This window comes from Tinamus guttatus, unplaced genomic scaffold (genome assembly GCF_059628265.1).
Source record: "Tinamus guttatus ecotype Peru unplaced genomic scaffold, ASM5962826v1 Tinamus_guttatus_pri_ptg000048l, whole genome shotgun sequence".
Taxonomy (NCBI): Eukaryota; Metazoa; Chordata; class Aves; order Tinamiformes; family Tinamidae; genus Tinamus; species Tinamus guttatus.
Window position 1 is genome coordinate 8,595,578 of NW_028288582.1, and position 22,598 is coordinate 8,618,175.

A 22,598-nucleotide genomic window follows, 5' to 3' on the forward strand; every position below is an offset into this window, starting at 1 on the left:
TTGTTCTCAGAGCATCTTATTTTCATCTTCCATTCATGCAGATAGAATAACGACAAGTCCATTAAATTATGTCCAGAAACACAGAACAATAGTTCTTCAGCAAAAGAACTCACCATTCCTGTGCCTGAGAATTTGCCTTTAATAGCTTTTCCCAATGACAAAAAGGTATATTTTTTTTCCCCAAGCATTATTAAATAGCTGATATACCTCCATACGGCCAGGAAACCTTGCTATCTCTATTCCAAAGGATATTTAAGTATTCAAAGTCTATATACAAGACTTGTAGGTACATAGAACAGGATTTTTTTGTTTTGATTATTTGCCAAGAGGAAGAATGTGATGAAAATAAGTGGCAAGTCCTCAACAGTGCACTGAAGCAGAAGATGAGAAATGTCGTTTTAATGAACAAAAACTGAAACCAAAATGTAAATGACACAGAACACTGATCAGGGAAAAACAAAGGAATAGATCACAGTGATGCATACCAAGTCATATTGAACCAGACAAGAAAACAAGATACCTATGAAATAGGGCACAATTCACTAATAAAAATAATGCTGCCTAAGCATTATGAACTCAAGACCACCAAATGCATTTTTTCAGATGCAAAAATATTCTCTCAAAGTTAAAGCTAAACCTAATAATCAACTTAGTAGTTTTGAATAACAAATATCACTTTTTTGAAACTCTTCAAAAATCTAGAAATAGTTTAAATTTACAGATTTGAGCCTTGACAAAAACAGGCCTTTTTCAATCAAGAGTTTCTAACTACTTCTCCAAGCTAGAAAATTTATCCAGCTAATCCTTTCACCTTCCAACAACTTTTAATTAAAAAGTATTTTCACTCCAAAATCTATCACAGAACAAGATTGTACAGCTACTTAGATTAATTTCTCCTTGTTTAATTTGAACATCCTAATTGCCTATACAATTACTCTCCTCCTTTCATGTTTACAACCTTGTAATCCTTTCAGACTATTATGATCTCTCTCCTTCAATATCACTTGGAAGACTTATGCAGATTGGGTCCTCTCAATCATTCTTTGTCAGAGACTCCCTTCAGGCCTCTAATTGTTCCTAATTCTTTTCAGGGAATACCACTCACCTTTCTACTGCTGCACACTACAATAATTTAATATGAATCCCAAGGTATAAAGAGACAGTACAAGGAAATGAGGGGACTAAGGAGATCAGAGTGACTCTGCATTAAGGTCGTCAGACACTGAAATCCTGACTAACAAGTAGCTGCCAAAAAAATTTAAAGAAAAAAAGAAAAAAGAAAAAAGAAAAAAAAAAGTCTCAGGAATCTACCAAAGAATAACACAACAGGAGTCAACAGTTGAAGGCTGAAGCCAATACCTCATTTCCCATGTACAATTTCCAGCCATGAGTGTGATTAATTATTGGAATAAAATACTTAGAAAAAGAATTGGAAAATTCTCCACCTTTTAACAGCTCCATCAGAAGAGCACATTTTATTCTGGTACATGTTTATTTCTGACTTATCACTTACATTTTTCAATACTTCCTGTTTGTGGTATCTTTGTCATCACTTTCCCATAAAATACTGAATGTTCACAAGGAGCTTTGTGTTTGCTCACAATATGCTAGAGCCCTGCCGGGTTAGTTTGTGCTCTTCTTCCCCCTTACTGGCAATCTTGTCCTGTGCTAGTTCGGTCAGTTCTGCTGCACAGAATTTCAAATGCAAATAAGCCAGAATTCAACACCCCTCTCACCCTCTTTAGATCTGAGGGGCCACAGTAGCAAATTTTCTAGGCCCATAACTCCCACACAGCATCTATCTCCAGCCTTTAAGATCTATGTTACTTTTTAGAAGAAATTTGATGCAGTTTTGAAGAGTACCTTAGCTCTAGCTTCAGTCCTCAGCATAAGCATGACCATGAGCCAGACATGCTGACCCATATATATTCTGTACTGGTACATTCCTGTCTACAGAGTGTTATATCAACAACAATATCAGAGGGTTTTCATCCTTTTCCCCTTTCTTTACTCCATGTATTTGTTAAAGGTCTCACTGTTTCAAAAAAATTCTAGCAATTCAGTCATTATATAACAGCCTTCACTCTGACTTCTCTCTCATTTTATTTTCTCTTCCATATTTCCCCATGACCATATTAGTAAACCTATACTCTTAATTGCTATCTGTTTTTGTTAGCTATAGCTAAAGAGAATAACTTGAATGCAATGAAAGACATTAGCGATTGTGCACAGGGCAAACGTCCAATGGAGGTTCAATCTTGCCCGTTTCACTTGCCGTTTTTAGGTCTTCATGGAGGGGAGAAAAAAAAAAAAAAGCCTTCTCCTCCATCCCATAAAAACTTCTATTGCAATTCTTCTCCACTTTCAGTGCAGGATCTTTAATAACCTTCAAATCCCAAGGCTTTCTCTTTTACAAAGCTACATTTATCACTTCTCAGTCTATCTTAACTCTCCCCAAAGTGCTTTCTAAATGAAGTAATAAGCGTAGAGTAGAAACTTGACCTCAAAATGATTTCAGTGTGTACTTAAATGTTCTGCTGAATAAAGTCCTAAATGATGCAACAGGAAAGGATATACCATTATCTACAGATCCACTATGTGCCATGAGAATTTGCTTAAGCATAAGCCATATATTTTAATCCTCTACAACAGCAGTTATGTGTGTAAGTGCTCTATCTCCATTTTCCAAACCACAGCACTAATGTTAAGCTTTAGCTGCAAAAACCATTATCTACATTATAAATTTATTCCCATAATCTCTTAATTGCCTCAAAATAATTAAAATATTTCCCCACAGTAAAGCAATTTTAACAAATAGATCTTCAATTTAAGTTTCAGATTGCTAATGGATTTACTAAGTTTTTGTCTTACAAAGTCTTACTTCATAAAGTAACTTGTCCCATACAGTATCCACAAGATCTTGCAAAGTCAAATCCCTACAATCTTCTGATTAATAGAGTGGGGCAGATAAGAATTCCCTCCTTCCCAGGAATCACAAGGGAAAACTTGATATCCAGCAGGGTTTCTCTTGCTGTCTTTCATTTTCCCAGGTTTAAAATCTGACAAAAGCAAAACTCAAAGTTAGAGACCATGCAAATGCACGGTGCTCAGATTGAACAGTGAACAGTCAGCTTTGTTACATTTTGTTTTGTCCCTGTGAAATCACCACCGTTCACTTTGGAGAAATAAGATATATGAATTAACATGCCTTTATTGCCATAAATTCAAAGAAATCATCTCCATCCAGGCACAAGACAAAGCTAAAACAGCTTACAACTATTGTCTGTGCCCATAGCCACATTTGTAGCTAATTCAACCTCTTTGGTTTGTTAAAGCAAGATAAGTTAGAGGTTAATAGATGTCATCCAGCAAAATGCAGATCTAAAATATCTTATCTACTTTACATATTAGTGTCCCCAAGCATTTGCTAAACTTTACATTGGGCTAATTCTTGCAGGTTATCTAAATTTTCCATTTAAATCTAATTTCAACTTATATTAATGCTTATCATGCTATTACAATAATTATAATACTTATTAAACATGACCTCACACCTGCTCATTAAGCAGCATAATTCTGGCAAATCACCTAATCATTCTAACTTAACAAGCCATCAGATTTTTGTCTTTCTTCCATTTAACATGAAAAGATAATCAACTTGCTAGGCTAAAAGGTAGCAGCTTATATCAACATAACTAAATTCTTCATATATGCTAAATTCAGTACCCATGTGACTTCAGGACCACATTTCTAACTTAGCAGTCTCACACAACTTTAATACTAAGTGTTTAATAAGTACTTTCTGAATGCCCTTCTCAACCAGCATATTGTCCAGGGAGTCTCTGGAAGACTCACTGGTGCTACCAGCTTGCATTGCTCATGCCAAGCCTTGCTACACTGCACGGATGCAAACTGCAATCTTATTATAGAGATGAGAAAAAAACAGTTAAGTATAATATAGACAAGCCTGGAGTTGGAAGATAAAGGGCTGGACACTGAGAAAATGAAGACAGAATATGATTTATAGACTGCATTGTACCAATTATGGCATAAAAGAGGATAGCCACTTGATGATAATAATAGGTAGTCTTAATGAAGGCCTTTTGGTAATGCTTTAAAAACTACCTGGTCACAGGTATGTATAATTTAATGCTTAACACAACAATTACTAGGGCAAATGTGTTAGGAATTTACCTGCCATAACCCTGGCTGAATCTTTAAGAATTATTATAATTTGATTTAGCGGTAAAGACAAGTCTGAATCCTTGAGACGTCCTGACAGTGCCTTAGGCAGCATTGCAGTGCTCAAGACCTTGACATAAATACCTCACTAAATACCATTAAGGAAACACGGGTAACCAACATATAAGAAAAGGAAATAAGGAAATAAGGAAATAAGGAAATAAGGAAATAAGGAAATAAGGAAATAAGGAAATAAGGAAATAAGGAAATAAGGAAATAAGGAAATAAGGAAATAAGGAAATAAGGAAATAAGGAAATAAGGAAATAAGGAAATAAGGGTAACCAACACCAGCACAGGCAACATCCCCCATCAAGAAGAACTCATCCTTCTTTCACTGGCTTCCATTGATTTATTCAGGTACAGAACTGCCTTCCATTAAAGGAATATTTTGTTTGAATCAGATTCATCTCTCTAAAAGCACTGTTTAAGATCTAGGATGAAAAATAATTTTGCCCACTAGGTTTCTGCAGCACCCATGCTGCAAGAACATTCAAGAATCATCCACACAGACAGTTATTTTATGCCACAATAAGGTGAATGTCTCTCTCTGCATGGGCCAAAAGTGCAACTGATGCAAGAGAGGAATCATAGAATCATAGAATCATAGAATGCTTTAGGGTTGGAAGGGACCTCTAGAGATCATCTAGTCCAACCCCCCTGCATACGCAGGGTCACCTAGAGCACGTGGCACAGGACTGCGTCCAAGCGGGTTTTGAAGATCTCCAGAGAAGGAGACTCTACAACCTCTCTGGGCAGCCTGTTCCAGTGCTCTGTCACCCTCACTGTCAAGAAATTTTTCCTTAAGTTCCTATGGAATTTTTGGTGTTTCAGTTTCCGGCCATTTCCTCTAGTCAAATTAAAAAAAAAAAAAAAAAAAGATCCCTGATAGCAATTAAATTCATTCTTAGCAGCACTCCCAGCACAGGTAGGTATACCAGTAATATTCTATGATTCTTCAGAAAAAAAAATCGTATTTTTAAAATCAACTCTAATGAATTCATATTTAAATTTATCCACCTATCCAGATTTTTTCCTTTGTGATTTACACACCAGAGCAGACATGCATGAGTTGCAGAACTATGGTAATATTTACTGTACCTATCTGAGCAATGACAGCTCTATGATTTAGAGAAGCAGCGGCAAGTCCCAAATTAATTAACTTTGTAATATCAGTGCCAGACAGCATCCTTTTCCATTCCAGTTCCTTACATGTGGCATCATAAAAGAAATCACAAGGAATAAAAACATTTTCATCATATATGGGTTGTGGATTTCAGTGGGCTCTCAGTTAAGCCCTCAGTTACTATTCCTATAGCAGAAAGCCTCTTAGCCTGGGCTATGTAGTAAGACACAAGGAGGAAGCCTATACTGAATCCTAGAGCATGTAACCTTGAGGACATTAGCTACCACTGACCTAACAAGACAGATAACAACATTAACAGCATTGCTAACTGTGAAGTTAACAGATTTCACTCTGGTGGGATTATTTTTTGAAAGGAGATAAATTCAGGGAATATGATTCACTTGACAGTAATTTGACTATTTATTTCAATGATCCTTCAGCGCCTCACAGTCTTTATCCTCAACAGGATGGGCAAACGCTCTTATCCCCAAAGCCCTGAAATGAAAACTTGTGGACTGCTGTTTTCAATCAACATGATTTTTTCTGACAAGTTGCAGGGTAGATAACCGAACTCAGGCAAAGTTAGATGATGGCTGTGTAAGTTCAGCACAACTGCAACAAGATATTCTAGTCACATTTACCGTGTTTCCTTGATCTTTAGAATACACTATGAAAAAGCCCATAAAGGCTTTTAGCAGTGCACACTATTTTCATTTTGTTTCTCCCACTCTTAAAAAAAAAAATCATATTATGCAAGTTACAGTGATATGTTTTTTTGCTAGAGCTGTCAAGTCCTGCCCAGAGCCACCTGACTTGTGCCAATACTGAAAAGCAATTCTCCACACTTGAACAGAAGTGCATTTATCACTTAGGAAGAAATGGTCTAATTGAAATTACTTAGATCTCAAAGCCCAGAAAGCCAAGGTGTAGAAACACAACAAATGCAGTAAAAAAATCGCACTTTGCAGAAGCCCTGTTTTATTTATTTTTTTTAAAAAAAAGATTTAGACAGTCTTTTACTTTTCTTTCATTCCCAATTGATGAGGAAGATGAAATGCGCTTTATGGCACTCTAGACTGTACCAATTAAACTTGATTTCTTGTTTGAACTCCTTATGGCTCCACTTGTCTCTCACTTCTAAGAGCATTCTGTTTTGAGGTTTAAGTTTGTTTAGAGAGAAAGCATTGCTTCCACCTAAGCAGCCTAACCTGCAACTTAGGAAAACACACATACAATTCCTGAGCCCTGTCACAAAGTTAATTTGCCCGAAACGTGCACTTTATTTTTACAAAAAGTTGGGATAATTTTTTAATAGTGTAAGCTTATGAAGGATGGATTGTCTCTTATTACTTGATTATACAGTACTTGACATAATAGCCTCTTGATTGTAATTGCTCAGGCTATGCATATTGCATTACCTGTCTAGCTTTACCAAATATGTGAGGGTTTTTTGTCTGTTTTTTCATCTTCATTTTTTTCCTTTTGGATGTAAAATCTGCAATTTCCTACTCATAGGCCAGTCCCTTAGCTGACAACACCTCACTGCAGAATTGAGCATACCTCACAGACTGGACCAAGCACAGACAGCCTTCTCTAAGGTCCTTGCAAAGGCACATAGGGTGGACGGCAGCATTCCTAGGCCAACTACACTGCTTAAGTCTGAAAACAGCACTTAATTAGCTATAAGACATGTTCATCTCACGATCTCATCTCAATTAGCTTAATTTCTTTAGACATCCATGTTGCTGCCTATCCTTCATTCTAGTTCCCCTAAGAAAATCCTCTTACCTGCAGAGAAATTGCTCCACCACTGTGTGATCCTGACCTTCAGTCCTTATGGACCTCTAGGTTTAAGAAAAGATGAAATCCAGAGTTCCTTGGAGCCAGGAGATTTGGTATGGACTTTTGACAGCCCTTAAGTGTTTGCAGAAAGCACGTTATTACTGAGCCCTTCTTTTCTCTTCCTAGGCATCTCTTCTTACGCAGTCCTCGTACACTGGAAGAGCACACTAGTGCAGCAATCACGTCAACACACAACTCTCCAACATTACTACAGAGCATTTAGGCTCAAGTTTCTATAGGCTCTGCCACGGCAGGTGAACCCTTTAACAACTTCAGTTTACTGGCTTGCAATTAGTATCTAGGAATAGACAAAGAAAAAGGAAATAAATTTTTAAAAGCCACTAAATATCCCTCCACAAGACTACCTTGACAAATCTGTACCTTTTCAGCTAGCACCATCCACACTACCTAAACCTTAGTACTTTAGGGTTGTTCTGATTTCTCAAATGTTCTTTTGCTTGAGTAAATTCTGCTCCATACAGCTTCTATGAAAAGGAACAACTCTTTCTGCAAGATTTTTGACATGCATAATGCAAGCAATGGCACAGCTGGGGGGAGAGGGAAGGGGAGGCAAAAAAAGAGAAATAAAAGGCATGTTTACATGTCTTGTGATATGCGAAACGCAACTAAAGAGAACACAGGGAAAAGCAACGGAATCTGGGGACATCCCAGACTCTCAAGATCCAGGCTGCTGTTAGATTTATGATTATTATTGCAAGCCTGTTGCTTGAAATCCAGGCATTACAGAGACTGGAAATCAGGGGAGAGACAGTCAGTTCCGAGTTCTATGGACTCTCTGGGACAACCTGAGGGTCTCCCTGAGTCCTTCTGTGTTAGTTCCACATCTGTGAAACGAACATCACAGCAGCAGACCCTCAGAAGACCAAAGGTGAAAAGTGTTATAGAAAAACTCCATTGACCTCTACAAAACTATTCCCAATTAATGGTGGTGTCACAAGCAGGTTTCTCCCTCGCTGAGCTGACTGAATTTTATTTTGCTCCAGCTCTATGACTGTCAGGTAGGTGTTACCCACTGCAATCAGATGTTCTTATTTCAACATTCATCAGTATTTTCTCCATTTTCTGGACAGTAATGAAAGCTTTTATGCCACAGTTTATTTACAGCACATTCAGTTCATGCCTCTAGCCATCCTAGGGATAACCCACACACCAAATCCTATAAAGGCACTAGGGCTCACTTTAAAACTACTGATGATACACAGGCTATACTACCTGGCTGTAGACCATCACATTTAATTGCCCTGCACATCTCTGTCACATAAGAATTACTCCAGAGTTTGGACAAACTAGAATGCAAACTACAGAAAAACTAGACATCATGATCATTATCAACAGAATCTCACCAGCTTACAACAATCTGCTCCAAATTCTATTTAACAAGCAAATTTCCATTTGACTGCTGTATCATATGGCTTAGAAAAATAACATTTTTTGCCAGAGTGCTTGTTTCTTTTTGCCTGTAAACCCAAATTCTAACTAGGGGCAAGATATTTTCCACCACAAAGCTTGCAATATTATATGCATTATTCCCAATACTGAAATTATGACAATTTCCTTATCATTAAATAATATAAATTAATAATACAAATGAATCTCAGCCTTACAGCAAGTACATGCAGTCTGTAACCTGAGAAATTGGCTCTGTTATAAGAGTTACATAGATATTTCTTACCCAGCCACAGGAAAGACTAACAGGAGGACAGGCCACCACACAAATAAAAGCACAATTTAAAGCCAGAATGTGATCAATAAGCAAAACTGCACAACAACATGGGCATGAGGAAGAATGTGTCAGTCTGGTAGTGTGATTCCTTGAAAGGTAAAGGACTCCCTCTTCTAAAACCTTCTCCTTACTGATGGTGTTTTCCCTGTGACAATTTCCTTTTGCAGAACAGTGCTTGTGTAGTCCCCAGCTGCACCAGACTGGGATTGGATGTGTCAAGTTTCCTGGAATTTTGACTCTCATGATCTTTCCTGCTCATAATAGAGTTGCAAGACAGCCTGTTAGCTCTATTTCTTTTTTTAATTACTAAAGTTTTCAAAACGCTTCCTGAAAATTCTACCAAATGCTAGGCTGTGTCTATTTCCCATTAATTCTGCAAAAGCCAGCTTAGAAAGGCTAAAGACCAACTTCTCTGAAGAAGGTGATGGGCCTCACCATGCACATATGCTTCACTACTTCGCAGACGATGACATGAGCAAGGTAGAGTACCACTGTCATCAAGGCCTCCTTCAAGCAGTATTTGCACACAAGAACATGCTTGATGTTTAGTCCAGAGCCTGCACACCCTTTGAAAACATCAGCCACCAAATCTCCCAAAACTTTCCATCAGTAATTTCAGAAATGCAGACCAAGAAGTCCTATACAAATTTGGCAAAAAGACCTTTAAATAGGAGCCTCTTCAACCAGCCAGTTGTGGTTGTGACCCTGTTAGCAGTCACAGGGCTACTTCAGCTGTATGAGCATACGGGTTAGCGCTGAGAACTCAAAACTGTCAGCCCTTCAGAAGCAAAAAATCCCCATCACTACCTATTTTGGACCCTCCTAACACTCTGCAGGCCAGCAAGAAGCCAGGCAAGACCTGCCAGTTCCTGTGATGACACATTGCTCGGATGGAACTGGGTCTCAGTTTTCAAGAGGAAGGCAGGCCACAGGCCTTAGCGCTCAAGGAACCCAAAAGGAAACCCAGCAGTTGGGGCTGTCTTAAGAGGAATACGAAAGAAGTAGCACATGCATTATACTTTTCTCACCCTGTGCTTTTCTCACCTCTGCTCCTGTGAAGTGGTCCTCTGTGAGCAAAACTCCACAAACTCTCATCCTATAACAATTGTGATAAAAAACATAGGCTTAACTTTATAGTGTATTGCAGGAAGAAACCAGAAGAGTCCTAGATGCAACCAAAAGGTCACAGAGGTATTAAAGAAAAAAAGCTTTATCTCACTTGGCTGCACATTTTAACACTCAATCATTTCTACAAAACAAAACCCACCTCTTTGGAAGGCTACAGTTTCTGGAAAACAAGGCATAACACTAGTATCCTGGATAAGCAGAAAATGTTTGATGCTTTCATTTTTCATAAATCACCATATTCTTTGACTGATCAAAAGTGACATTCAAAACAGAGGTTAACGATGCTCCTGTTGGCCTAATATATGCCCCAGACAGCCACGTTTTAGTATGTTCAGATCCCAGTTTTGTCTGGTTTATAGTGAAGGTCTTCTGTCAACAGTTTTGGGGGTTTGTTTTTCGTTGTTGTTGCTGCTTTCGTTTTGGTGATTGGGCCTATGACAGGATGGGTGCTTTATAGACATTCAGAAACAAGGCAGTTCTTGCCCTGAGGAGGCAGTGTTAAGGAGAGACAAGCAGAGAAATATTAGAAGCAGAGAAACAAGTAGGGGCAAAACAGTTCTTGAGACATGTGATGGGAGTTGCATTTGAAAGGGAACAAGAGATTTGTGTAGGAACTCAAGAGTAGCTAGATTTGTACAGTGGTGTTATACAGAAACCTCTATTGGAATTCCTCTTGAGTCATATGTGACCAACAGCAACTTCAGCATAGATTGGATGAGGCCCTGCATGAATGCAAAAATAAATCATCCAGATAACATAGTAACACTTCAAATGTATTTAATCGTCATGATTTTTGCTCACTGAGATTTAGAACAGCACTTGCTCAAAAGGGAATGATTGCACAATTTGAAATGTAAGTATTCAGAGATCAAATTAATGTTTAATTATGAATGCTAAAAATAAAAACAGAGCTATTAATTTCAGGAGCAAATGATGAGCCCTTGTGTTACGAAGAAAAATAGCATCCCTATAAAAATATCTTTAAAATGTTTGAAGAGTCTATTGATATTTTTGCTTTAATTTACTCAAATTATTGCCAAAATTCTGCTCTTAAAAGTTCTCTTATGAATAAGTTTTTTTATTGCCTCAAACGGTCATTGCATTTGATGAAGATCTCAGATTCACAAATAAAGATCACAGATTCACAAATAATTAAATCCTTGCAAATGGAAATTTATTCAACTGGAGGAATTTGGTAAAAAGGTGTGTTGAAAAAGGCTTTGTGACTTGAATAAAAATGATATAGTCAGATCGAAGTTACAGAGTTTAGTGGCCAAAATAATAATAATAAAAAACCTGAACACAGTTCTAGTCAACTTGTTTCAAGAGAAGTTTCTGCTGGGCAATTGAAAGACCCTTTCAGTAGAAGTCATGGAATAAGCTAGATCACTCTTTCCCAGCAGTTAAATTTCAGACTGGGGAATGAAGTTTATTCAGAAATCCTCCTAGCAGATTTAGAAAATCTAATCTAAAGCTGTTCTTAGCCCAGATCTCCATGCAGATCATGAAATGAAATTCATGTTTCAACAACCTCCCTTGATAGATACCTATATAAAACATATTTTCAAACACATTGCAAAGGCAAACTTGATGGGCTTTTTAGGACTGTAGGAATGCTCCAGCACACATTAAAACAAGTAGGGAAGCAGCGAGTAAAGAAAATGGGAAGAAAAGAAAGTCAGCTTATTCTTCCTCCATTATTTATACCTGCAACCCTATTTCAAGAGCAAAAAAGCAGTCTCCCCAGTGCCAAGGCACACACCCACTAAACAGTCACACTAGAACAAGAAATTTGGAGTTTCTACTCGGTGAATGAAATGGTAGCAATGTCAGTTGAAAGGCCACTTTGCATATCAGGTATTGAAATAATCACATCTTGATTTTAACACAGGGCTTTCATAAGTATTATAGCCTCTGAAGACCTGGTCATTTTGTAAACAAGTGTTTACAAAATACAAGTGTTTAAACCAAGGATTATGTTTTGTCCAAGTCCAAATGTGCTTGTGTTTTCATTTCACAAGACAAGGCACATCTTTAGTAATTACAGTGATTTTACTTTCATCTGCACCAGAGAGAACATGCATCTTAAATACAGAGTTATAAAGTCAGAGGAGATATTGCTGAAACCATCAGAAAAACCTCAGATTTGTTGCTCCCAAATTCCACTCTATCTGAAAGGTATTTAAAACACAGTAAACAGCAAAAATTCCTAAAGGTATGTACTTAACGTAACACCTTAGCAAGCATGTTCAAAACCAAGAAAAACATCATAAATAAAAAGATTATTAAAAAGAGCACTTCTTAAGTAGAAACCAGAGATCTAATCCAAATTATGAGAGGAGCTTGAATCCCAAAAGGGTTATCTTTAATAATTACAAAACATACGTCTCTGCTACCTTCTCTGCAAAGCTCTCAAAATGCCACTTGCCCAGGAAAGCATACAGCTTCTCAGGTAAATTTTGCAATTCCCCTGAAGTCGCAAGCAGCCCGCTAAGAACACTGGAGAACGCTAGGGACCCGGCCTGCTGCAGGAGGCAGTGCTCAGCCGACGCATCTGCCAGCTTCGCTTCAGCCAGGCATCCCCAGAGGTTGTTAAATGTTTCTGAACAGCCACCCTCCTTGGCCAAAAGTGCAGCATGTTCTTTATTAACAAACACTGTTGTAAAATCTAAATGCCTCCTAAGAAATGGACGTTCTGGTTTGTTTTAATCATGTCTCATGCTTACCCTCACTTTCAAGGCCTGATACAATGTATCTCTGATGCCGTTCCTAAAAATGTATGCATCAGTTGTATCAAGCTCTTCATATTTCCTTCTCGTGTTCTGCGATTAGCTATATCCATTCTCCTTTGCTCTCCTGCTCTGTTTCTGCTCTGCTTTGCCTAAACGCAGAGAGCAGGGCCTCACATGTGCAAGAACTAATCAGATTCTGTGCAGGGGTCACTTTGTTTTACTGTGAAGTTTTACTATCACTCGAGATCAAGTATTTCTTTCATTAGGTCCCCCCCCAACCATTCATAAATTAAATTCCCTTATTTCCAGCCTTTGAAGTGTGAAAATATCAGAGATATGGCCAGTCTGAACAGAGGGGTGAGTCATAAAGAGACAGGTAAGAAACATATCAAAGAAAAGGGAACATGCCAAAGGCTCCTCGAAAATACTGAGGCTACATCTACATTAGCAAGTAGTATGGCCCAGCAAGAGTAATTTGTAGAGCTTCGCTCATTTATTTCTGAGAATCCAAGATCTAAACCACATGCCTTCGGGGGTAGGAGATACTTTAAAGTAACTCTTCTCTAATCCCATCAGTTGGCACACATTAAATATGCTTTTGGAGCTCATCTTTTGGTTTAGTTTCATCTGAAAGAAATGCTGTTGTGCACTCTGTCAGGGGAGGGGGAGGGCGGAAGCATTATAAAGTGACAAAAGTTGGGAGATTTTTTATTTTCCCAAAAAGTGCATTTCTAGCAAACTACAACACTGATGTAGATGCAACTTCCAGGAGAGCCTATAACAGAAAGCACCTACAAGACAGTAAAGCAGTAACCAAAGGCAGAAAACAGACAGAGTGAGGAAAGAGCTGAGAATATCTAAAAGGACAATGTCTTATTAAGGCTGGAAAGCAGAGAAAGAGAATGGAGCGCAAGCATTTTGGAACTTCTGCCTACCTTTGTAAGGACAGCTGGAATGAAAGCCTGAAAGGCCAAAGAGAGAACTTAGTAAAATAAAAAGCAATGTATTGACAAGGAAATGAACACAATGCAAGCACAAACTACTAGAAAACTGAATGCAGAAGACAAGGTGCTGACAAAGGGACAGAAAAATTGAGAATGAAACAATGAGAATGCAGGAAATTTCTAAGAGGGGATGGGATTAATAAACTGAAGGTAAAGCAGTGAAACCAGAGTACATATTAAGACATTTTGCATTTTTTTCAACTGAAAAGTGAGATAAAGGAAAATTTGCAATCCCGTGATTTTCTGATCTTCTGGTTTTGTTCTGTCCTGCCATAATCTTATAGATTTAAATGTGTCTTTCCCAATGGGAAAAGTCATTCCATTGCCTTGCCATACCTTATTTTTTCCTGATGAGGCATATAGTGGAGGGATTTTTTGAGTCATCAACAGTATTTCAGCTGAGCGAACAGAGTGATTCTAGTAACTGCCTGTTAATTAGCAGGTTTTTGAGATAAGGGCATAGCTGAGTAATTTGCATCCTCTGACACACTAAATTAATAATGCTCCAGTAGTAAATAATAATGTGGTAGAGTGCGGCATTATTACTTTTTCATACAGTGCAAAATAGAGTAAAACAAATCTGTCTTATTGACAAAGCCCAGATCATCTCAAAATGAAGATCGTTAGTTTAGATCCAATATACAGAGCTAGAACAAAGGTAGAACTACTCTCAAAGCAAGATTCAAATATTTCTGGATTATCATTTTATGAATTGGATTAACCAATATTTTATTATATTCCTTAAAAATTCTTCTGATCGTAACAATCCTTATTTTCAGCCCAAACAGTATTTTGTAATTGCTGAATGATAGAGCAACGTGGGTATTTTTTGATTAGAGTTCATTACATAAGATTGTAAGGAAGAATTCATCTTTGAATCATAACAACAACTTAAAATCAACTTAAAATACTACCTTGCTAAAATATTTTCAATAATTATATTTTGGTCTGTGCTTTAATCAGTTTTACATTAGAAAGACTTTACCAAGATAATATTTTGAATATTATTTCACTGAATTATAAAACTGCCTGGATCTCAACTTCCAAGCATTTTGAAAATCTGACACAAATGTAATACTAACTTCAAAATTCCTTTAAAATTATGCACTATCATTTTTTTTAAACACCATTAATTTTTTTTTTTAATTCTTCTCTACTCGCTTTAAATGTAAGCTTTTTTCCCCCTATAAATTGTCTGAAATTTATACTTGCAATGTATTCTAGGAAGCTTAAATGCCAGACACTTGAATCTGTATTAGGCCTTTGCCTCAGGACATAAACTCTAAGAACATGGATAGTATTACAAGATGAGGCTACTTTTCTATACAACATGGGCAATGATTCCCCTTTTACTGAATTATTCTCTAAAATCTTTCACTCTACCCAGAGCCTCTCTCAGCTTCAATCTTTCTTAGTAGCTTCATTCAGATATACAGCAGTCATCAAGCAAGCTGACTCAATAAGACATGGACTTACATTTATATTAGAGGCCTTTCAGTACCGCGTTTAATCACCTAACAGCCCAAGATAATCTTTTGAAGAGATAAAAGGATATATTAGAGCACTGCCCATAGAGACAACCCATTACCAAAGGTTTTAAAGCAGCAATAGCACCTTTAGGGCAAAAATAACTGGAAAGAGATACAGAGACTCTTCGAAAATGCAGCACAGTTGTTACTCAGCCTGCCAAAAAATAGGCACTTAGCCTGTAATTTTCAGCTGAACTCCTTTTGACATTTATGGAGATTATCTAGAAAGAAGCCCATAAAACCTAGTCCCACAGCTTGAAATAGGAGTAACTCATCAAATCACTGAACCAGTCATCACTTAAGAGTGCAGTTAGCTTGTATGCTTGAGACGGTCAAGAATAGCAGTGCAGAATCCAGGCTACTATGGAACAGCTAACAGGGGGAAATAAAGGAAAAAACAAAATGAGAACAGTCTGGAGAGAGAGAGAGAGACAGAGAGAGAGAGAGAGACAGAGAGAGAGAGAGAGACAGAGAGAGACAGAGAGACAGAGAGAGACAGAGAGAGAGAGAGAGAGAGACAGAGAGAGAGAGAGAGAGAGACAGAGAGAGAGAGAGAGAGAGACAGAGAGAGAGAGAGACAGAGAGAGAGAGAGACAGAGAGAGAGAGAGAGAGAGACAGAGAGAGAGAGAGACAGAGAGAGAGAGAGAGAGAGAGACAGAGAGAGAGAGAGAGAGAGAGACAGAGAGAGAGAGAGAGAGAGACAGAGAGAGAGAGAGAGACAGAGAGAGAGAGAGAGACAGAGAGAGAGAGAGAGAAATCCTCTAGCAAGATTCCCTAAAATTCAGTACTCCTTGTTAAAATATAACTGCTGATAGTCATCATAGTTGCTGATAAAAAGATCGACTATACACATTTTTAAGCCACAATATTTGGATCCACATTTCAAATAATCTAAAAGTGCAACTAGTTCTAAAGTCTTGGTTCAGGCTTATGTTTAAGCTAAAAGGAACACAAACTACAAATTGAGTACATTTTCCTCATTACTTAATTCAAATATGCCATGTGCAAGAGTCTTCCAGAAAACTCTCTCCAAAAAGCTCATTTTATGCAAGTAAATGTACGAAATGGTAAAGAGCTTCTGTATTTGTGTAAGAACAGGTCGAAAGAATAAAAGCTACTCATGAAACATTACTAATACACATACTTTATGGGTTCTATGACAGAGACAACCCTCTGGATTAAAATAACTTTATAGACCTGTCCGAGCAACATTAGCCAAGCTAATAGCATTTACTGCATGATAATGTTATATTTATACAGAATTAAGGTTGAGAATTCATATTTTCTATGTAATATGTGTTTGTCAGTGTACACAGACACACACAGAATATATTATAATGATTTCCAGACTCAAGCAGTGCAAGTTCTGGGAATGTAAAGTTAAAAATGTATTTACAAGCAATCTATACATACACAAATGCAGAGTTATGCTTAATGAATTTTCTATTTGCTGCAGAATGGACCAGCTCCCATCTGAATGGGATGGGGTCTGACAGGATCAATAAGCATCCCCCTCCAGAGAATAACCTGGCAACAATTTTCTAACATGATAATATATAAAGAATGAAGAAGTATGGGGAAATGAGGCAATCTTCCCATATTCCTTATAGGATTTCTTTTTACTACTGTTTTTAGGCCTTTGTAAGGTTGCATATTGATTTTCTCCCAAGTATTGATTCCCTGGGAGTCTTAAGTACTAACTTGTTATGAGCAACAAGAATAAAAAAGAAATACAGACACCATATAAAAAAGGGTTTTATTTTTTAGTAAAAATATTTACAGTTTGTTGTATGAGATTGAGAACACTAACACATTGACTTTCAGAATTAACTCCAAGATATCTTGAAATTCTTACCTTAGAATTCTATTACACTAAAGACGTAAAATCCCAAATGAATCTCTTGCATTTTACAATAAGCTGAGCTGATCAAAAGGCAACCTATTTCCAAAAAAGGCAAGCCCACATACTTTCCTGTGTGTAAAGGAAGCTGTTTTCTATTGAACCACACTGATGCTTGTCTAGCCCTTAAAAAAGAAAAAAAAGAAAAAAAAAAAAACAAAACACCCCACAACAATCACTTCTACCTATAACTAAAATTCACATTGCATACCTTGATTTCTCCATTCTGAAACATCAGTCCCTATGCCTTTGATAGGCTCACAGGAGACATCCTGAACAGTAAGTATGGCTTCTTATTGCCAGATCTTGATTTCTCCAGCCCAGTCACATGTAGCAAGGAGCGATGGCAAGACGGGGTGAAATGTTGCACTCACGCAGGCCTCCCTATGTGCAGACAAAGTGCGAACAACCCTAGCAGTGTGATAGTTGTAGAAAAACACTTTGCCATCTGAACTTCCTGTCACCACAAGTGTTCCGTCTGGAGAAAACTCACAGCCCACTGCAAATCCTTCCACCTGTGAAAATAAACAGTAGTGTAAACTCCTAATCCCAAATAGTTAAGTTCACTATGATCTGCTGAAAGTGAATACGGTACAAAAACATATCTCCAAATAAACATACGCCAATGATTTCTCCAGTTATGTATTAAGACATAGGTATAGCAAATAATTCATCAAGGTATTACTGGAAAACTTTGTGAACAGTTAAGTAGTTTACTTAGTGTGTATAACTCAAAACCGATTAAAATACAGGAAAAAGCAGCAAGCCAGTTAACATCTACCATTCACTTATAGTTCAACACTATCAGCTACTTGTTTTCTTTCTTGTAGACTTGAATACTAAATTTCAGTGAAGAAAGATACCTTATGTCCTTCATATCTTTTCTTTTTGTTGATTCGGTAAGGTCTCTGGGAAGAAAAGAGTGCCACGTAGTTTCCATTTGTCTGAGCAGCAAATACAGACTCTCTTGGGTGCACAGTCAGACTTGGACAAGTGTAACGTTCCTGAAAATAATATAAAAGATAGCTTTTTTCATAGAAAAAAGATATTTGTTCAAAAGAATCAGGTTATTTCTTCACATACTTGAAAGATCATAAAACACAAGGTAAACATAAGTTGTGTTTATAGCATCTGTTACAAAACAGAAGAAACTTAAGTCATCACACTCCACTGGAAGTCTTACACTAAGGCAAGTACTAATTCAAATATTTATCCTGATGAAGAATCTGTCTCCCTCAATGATGTACAACAAAACTGCTGCAGGAAGGCAATTCCCACCTTATGGCACCCAAACATCTCTTCCTTCCTAAGAAAATCCTTGGGAGAAAAAAAATGTGGACATGAAAGTACCTCTTTTTGTTTCTCTGTGTTCACACTGTCCCTTCTGCACTACTTCATACCAAGTTACCAAGTCCTTTGAATCCTTCCACACGAATAGGAATATAATTCGCCCCATCTTGACACCATTTTCCTCTCTTCTCTACTTTGCCAAAACAAGGTGTTAAATATATCTGTCACAGTCAGCAGTCACTTGTGATAGTGACTTGTCATTCAGACTGTTGTTGTGTCTAAAGTGAGAAACATCTGCAAAAGTTAACAATGTTTAGCTTTAGGCTAGTGTTCTTGTTTAACACCGCATCAAGACTAGTCTCAACACATGGTAAAAGCATTGGAAACCAACTATTGTTGCAAGGTTTCAACCAGGTCCAAACCAAACAGAATAGCTTCTTCCAATTTCAGTCTAACCCAAGGACACAGTGCCAAAAATTTTGAAGCCATGAATACAAATGAAGTAATTTTTAGCTGTAGGATAGATAGTCCTGCAAGTGAGGGACACCAGCGAACACTGGGCACAATGGACTATATGGTTAGGGTGGGAAGAATCCAAAACCAAAATTTTTGTCACATTATTTGAATGTGCTGAAATAAGAAGGAAGTTTCTAAGTAGTGTAAGGTACTGAGCACTGAAATCAAAACATCATTGGCCAGTTGGTGCTGGACATACTTGATGTCATATTTATGTTTCTGAGGGGGCAACTGGGTTTAGCAGTAAGGAATCAGAGAGCACAACGTAATCCACAGGGAGTCAGATTTATCTATGAACTTCCTTAGCAAACTCCCTCAAGGCCATCAGCCTCTCTTCACGATTTAGGCTTTTAACCATCTTGCCTGCATGGATTACTGAGAAAAACACTTTTCTCAGGCAGGTAGGGTGTTGCCTCTGATTTAGCCTTACTACATATCAGTATGTATTTATTAGGTTACTGTTACCATGCAAACACTAAATTCATATAATTTATCAATAATCCTCACTCCAATTGACGAAAAGTGGATCATTTTGCTATCCTAGGAAACCTGTGGGGACAGAAACAGGGTACTAAAGCACCAACCATCATACACCACTGGAAAGTTAGAGTAATACTGCAGCGGACTTGCCTTAGTACAAGTCTGTTTAAAGAACAAGCAAAAACTACAAAAACTGAACTTACATTAAGAGCATTTTATAAATCTCACAATGATCTTCTAGAATATCAAAAGCTTTCTAACCACACTGACAAGCATGAAACTCTAAATCATCACCCAAATGATAATAGCTGTTAAACCTACATGAAAAATCTGGTTGGAGATTTTCGCAGCACTTTGGAAGTCCCAAGCAATAATGGTGCGATCAGCTGAGTCCCGGCTTACTGCATCCGTGCTCGTAAGAAATTCTTTTCCTTCAGGAAGAAACAATATGTCCAGAGTCTGCTGCACTGCAGCTTTGTATACTCTTATCACCTAGCAGACATGAGAGATTGTTATTTGTTTAATGGATTACAAAAGGCATAAAAAATTGATCTAAGTATTAATAAAATACGTATTATTTTAAAATGTGGCAGAGGTAGCTCATTTTTAAATGCTGAAATACAAGTGTATGTAAAGAAACCATTCACAAAGAAATTAAGCAATACATAAAGGAAAGCAAGAATTTCCTATTTACATACTCACACTGAAACAACAGCAAATTTAGGCTTTGGTCAAACACGACAGCAATTACTAACACACACTTATTTACCCTCTTAGACTTTGGCTATGTGTGATTGTAGCTTTAGGATAGTAGCACTTCCAGGACCAGGGAGTAATCACTTAGGATTAAGAGAAGTCAGTGGATAGAAACAAATTACATTTGAATAATCTCCATAGTAGTGTGCTATATAAAAGAAAATAGGAGTTCCCAGATCGAGGTTCTCTTTCATGACTTGCACTAAAGTGGGTTGGATACATGGAGAAATTGATCCTTGGCTACAGGATTCTAAATATTTTAACAGCCTCCAAGTTGGACCCTAAAAAGTGAGAGCTTCATCTACTCTAAGTAATATATGAATAATTTCAATCAATTTCCTATTTCCTTACTTTCCATCCTTTAGAGAACTCTAAAATTGTTGCCCATTTTGTTTTTTCCAAATCAATACCCTTGCTTTCTAATTTGCCCCAAATGAAGACTGATTTCACAGCAAATGGCCACATGAAAGAAACCTATCTCTCTGTATGTGATGATCCTTAAAATTGGAATACTGGAATTCTTAGTTTGTAATATAAAAATTTCTCTTTTCAAGATGGCTAAGAAATATTGGATTGCACTTCTACCAGGCTGCCCAGAAGTTGGTCTTGTAACCTAACTAGAAATGCCTGCAAAGCACAGAGATTTTTTGAAGTGATTCCCAGCTTTGGGAGGCATTTCAGCACCTGCCCTATGCCCACAGCATTGCAGATGACTTGAGCTCATGGGCCTGGCACTTTTCTAGGTACTGTAAGGATATACACTTTCATAAAAATACATTTTGGCTATTGCAATGAAGTTTCCTGGATTCTACCCCCAACCACTGCTTTATACTTTAACCAACAGAAGAAAAATAACTTAAAATATTGTATACAACATGAGAATTTCCTAATTCTTGCCTCAAGCCCAAAATCTATGACCCTTTGGAAGTGTTCAGAACTAGGTAATCCTGCTTTAGAGTAGAAGGAGGTACTAGGCAATCTCTCCTGAGGTCCCTTCAAAGCTCCGTTGCCCGTGATCTCAGCACAGCAGCTGCTGCAATTGCCTCTCAGGCTCTGTGAAAAGTTCTGTTCAGACACAATGTTTGCATTTGGCAAAGTGCAAGTCATGCAAGCACCGTGCACACATTTGAATGAGACCAACATGATGTGAACCTGCTGAATGAAAAACTGCTTTTGAATGAAACTGTCTCCATTTTTAAGAAAAGGAATACGCAAATGCATTACTGCTCTAGCCAGTCATTTTCATCCCAGTTATTTTCAAAATAGACAACACAATTAAATTTTGTAAATCCAAAAGTGATATTTGCATACTTATAAACCCTACTTTGTCTGTGGAGACATTGCCACGCACATCTCTGAAGAGTTAAACAAGGAGCCCATAGTTCATTAGTAAAGTAGAATTTTCAGACTATTCCGTAGTAGTAAAATAATGAAAACAGATATACCCTGTTTATGGTAGGTGCCTTAATTGAAAAATAGAAACCACAGAGAACCCTGACAGCAGCACAACTGCACCAGAACTGAAAATAAATTGAAAGGCAGGGGAGGGGGAAGGGAAAAAAAAAAAAAAAAAAAGAGAAAAATAAGGTGTTACAAAAGCAGAGGGATGCTCCGCCAGGCAGGCACCTGATGGAGGCAGTTACTTAGCAACAGGCACCTATACAGAAGGGACGAGTCCATCCTGGAGCTGGGAAGATCAGAGAAGGCAGCAGCACAAACACGTGGAGAGGCGGCCGAGCCAGGCAAAGGCCAGTGAGCTCCAGGAAGTGCAGAAGCACAATATGCAGCAACGAAGGACAATAAAGTGCCAAACAGCAATCCCTTAACAGTGCAGCAGTTCTTTAACGTTTTAAGATATTCAAGATAAAAACAAAATCCAGCATGCTATTTGGGTCTTCAGGTACCTGAGGCTTCCAGAAAACCTCTAACAGTACTTACAGACCCGTACACACCATTTTGCTTATTTACTGCTTCGTTATTTAATAATAAGACATTCAACCAATTTTCCCTGCTTAAGTCTACTGTAGAAATTCTATAAAGATAATTTTCTGCTGCAGAATTTTCTCTAGATCTTTGCTGCCTACCTGAGAAAACAATGCTGTTTAATCATCTGACCAGAGATGGTCAAGTGAACAGACGCAGAACAATAAATTAACATTAGCAGCGGGAAATTTGGCATACATAATATTTAAATTCCCCTGAAAAGATAGCTTTCAAAAATAAGTAATTGCAACATCCATGCTCTAAATAGCACTCATAATTTAACCTGCTTTATTCCATCTTGGACAATTAATTCATAACATGCCACGG

At 37.7% G+C, this 22,598-nt stretch overlaps 1 protein-coding gene across 1 annotated transcript in view; it reads right to left on the reverse strand.

Moving 5' to 3' along the window:
- Positions 1–17,456: 17,456 nt before the first annotated feature.
- WDR25 (WD repeat domain 25) overlaps positions 17,457–22,598 on the reverse strand; it is a 51,669-nt gene continuing 46,527 nt past the window's right edge. Inside the window, exons 4-6 of the mRNA XM_010218881.2 lie at positions 19,854–20,024; positions 18,110–18,250; positions 17,457–17,761 (exon numbers count right to left, since the gene is read on the reverse strand). Of these exons, the coding sequence (XP_010217183.2) occupies positions 17,540–17,761; positions 18,110–18,250; positions 19,854–20,024 (534 nt within the window). The 3' untranslated portion in view covers positions 17,457–17,539. The remainder of the gene's footprint in view (positions 17,762–18,109; positions 18,251–19,853; positions 20,025–22,598) is intronic.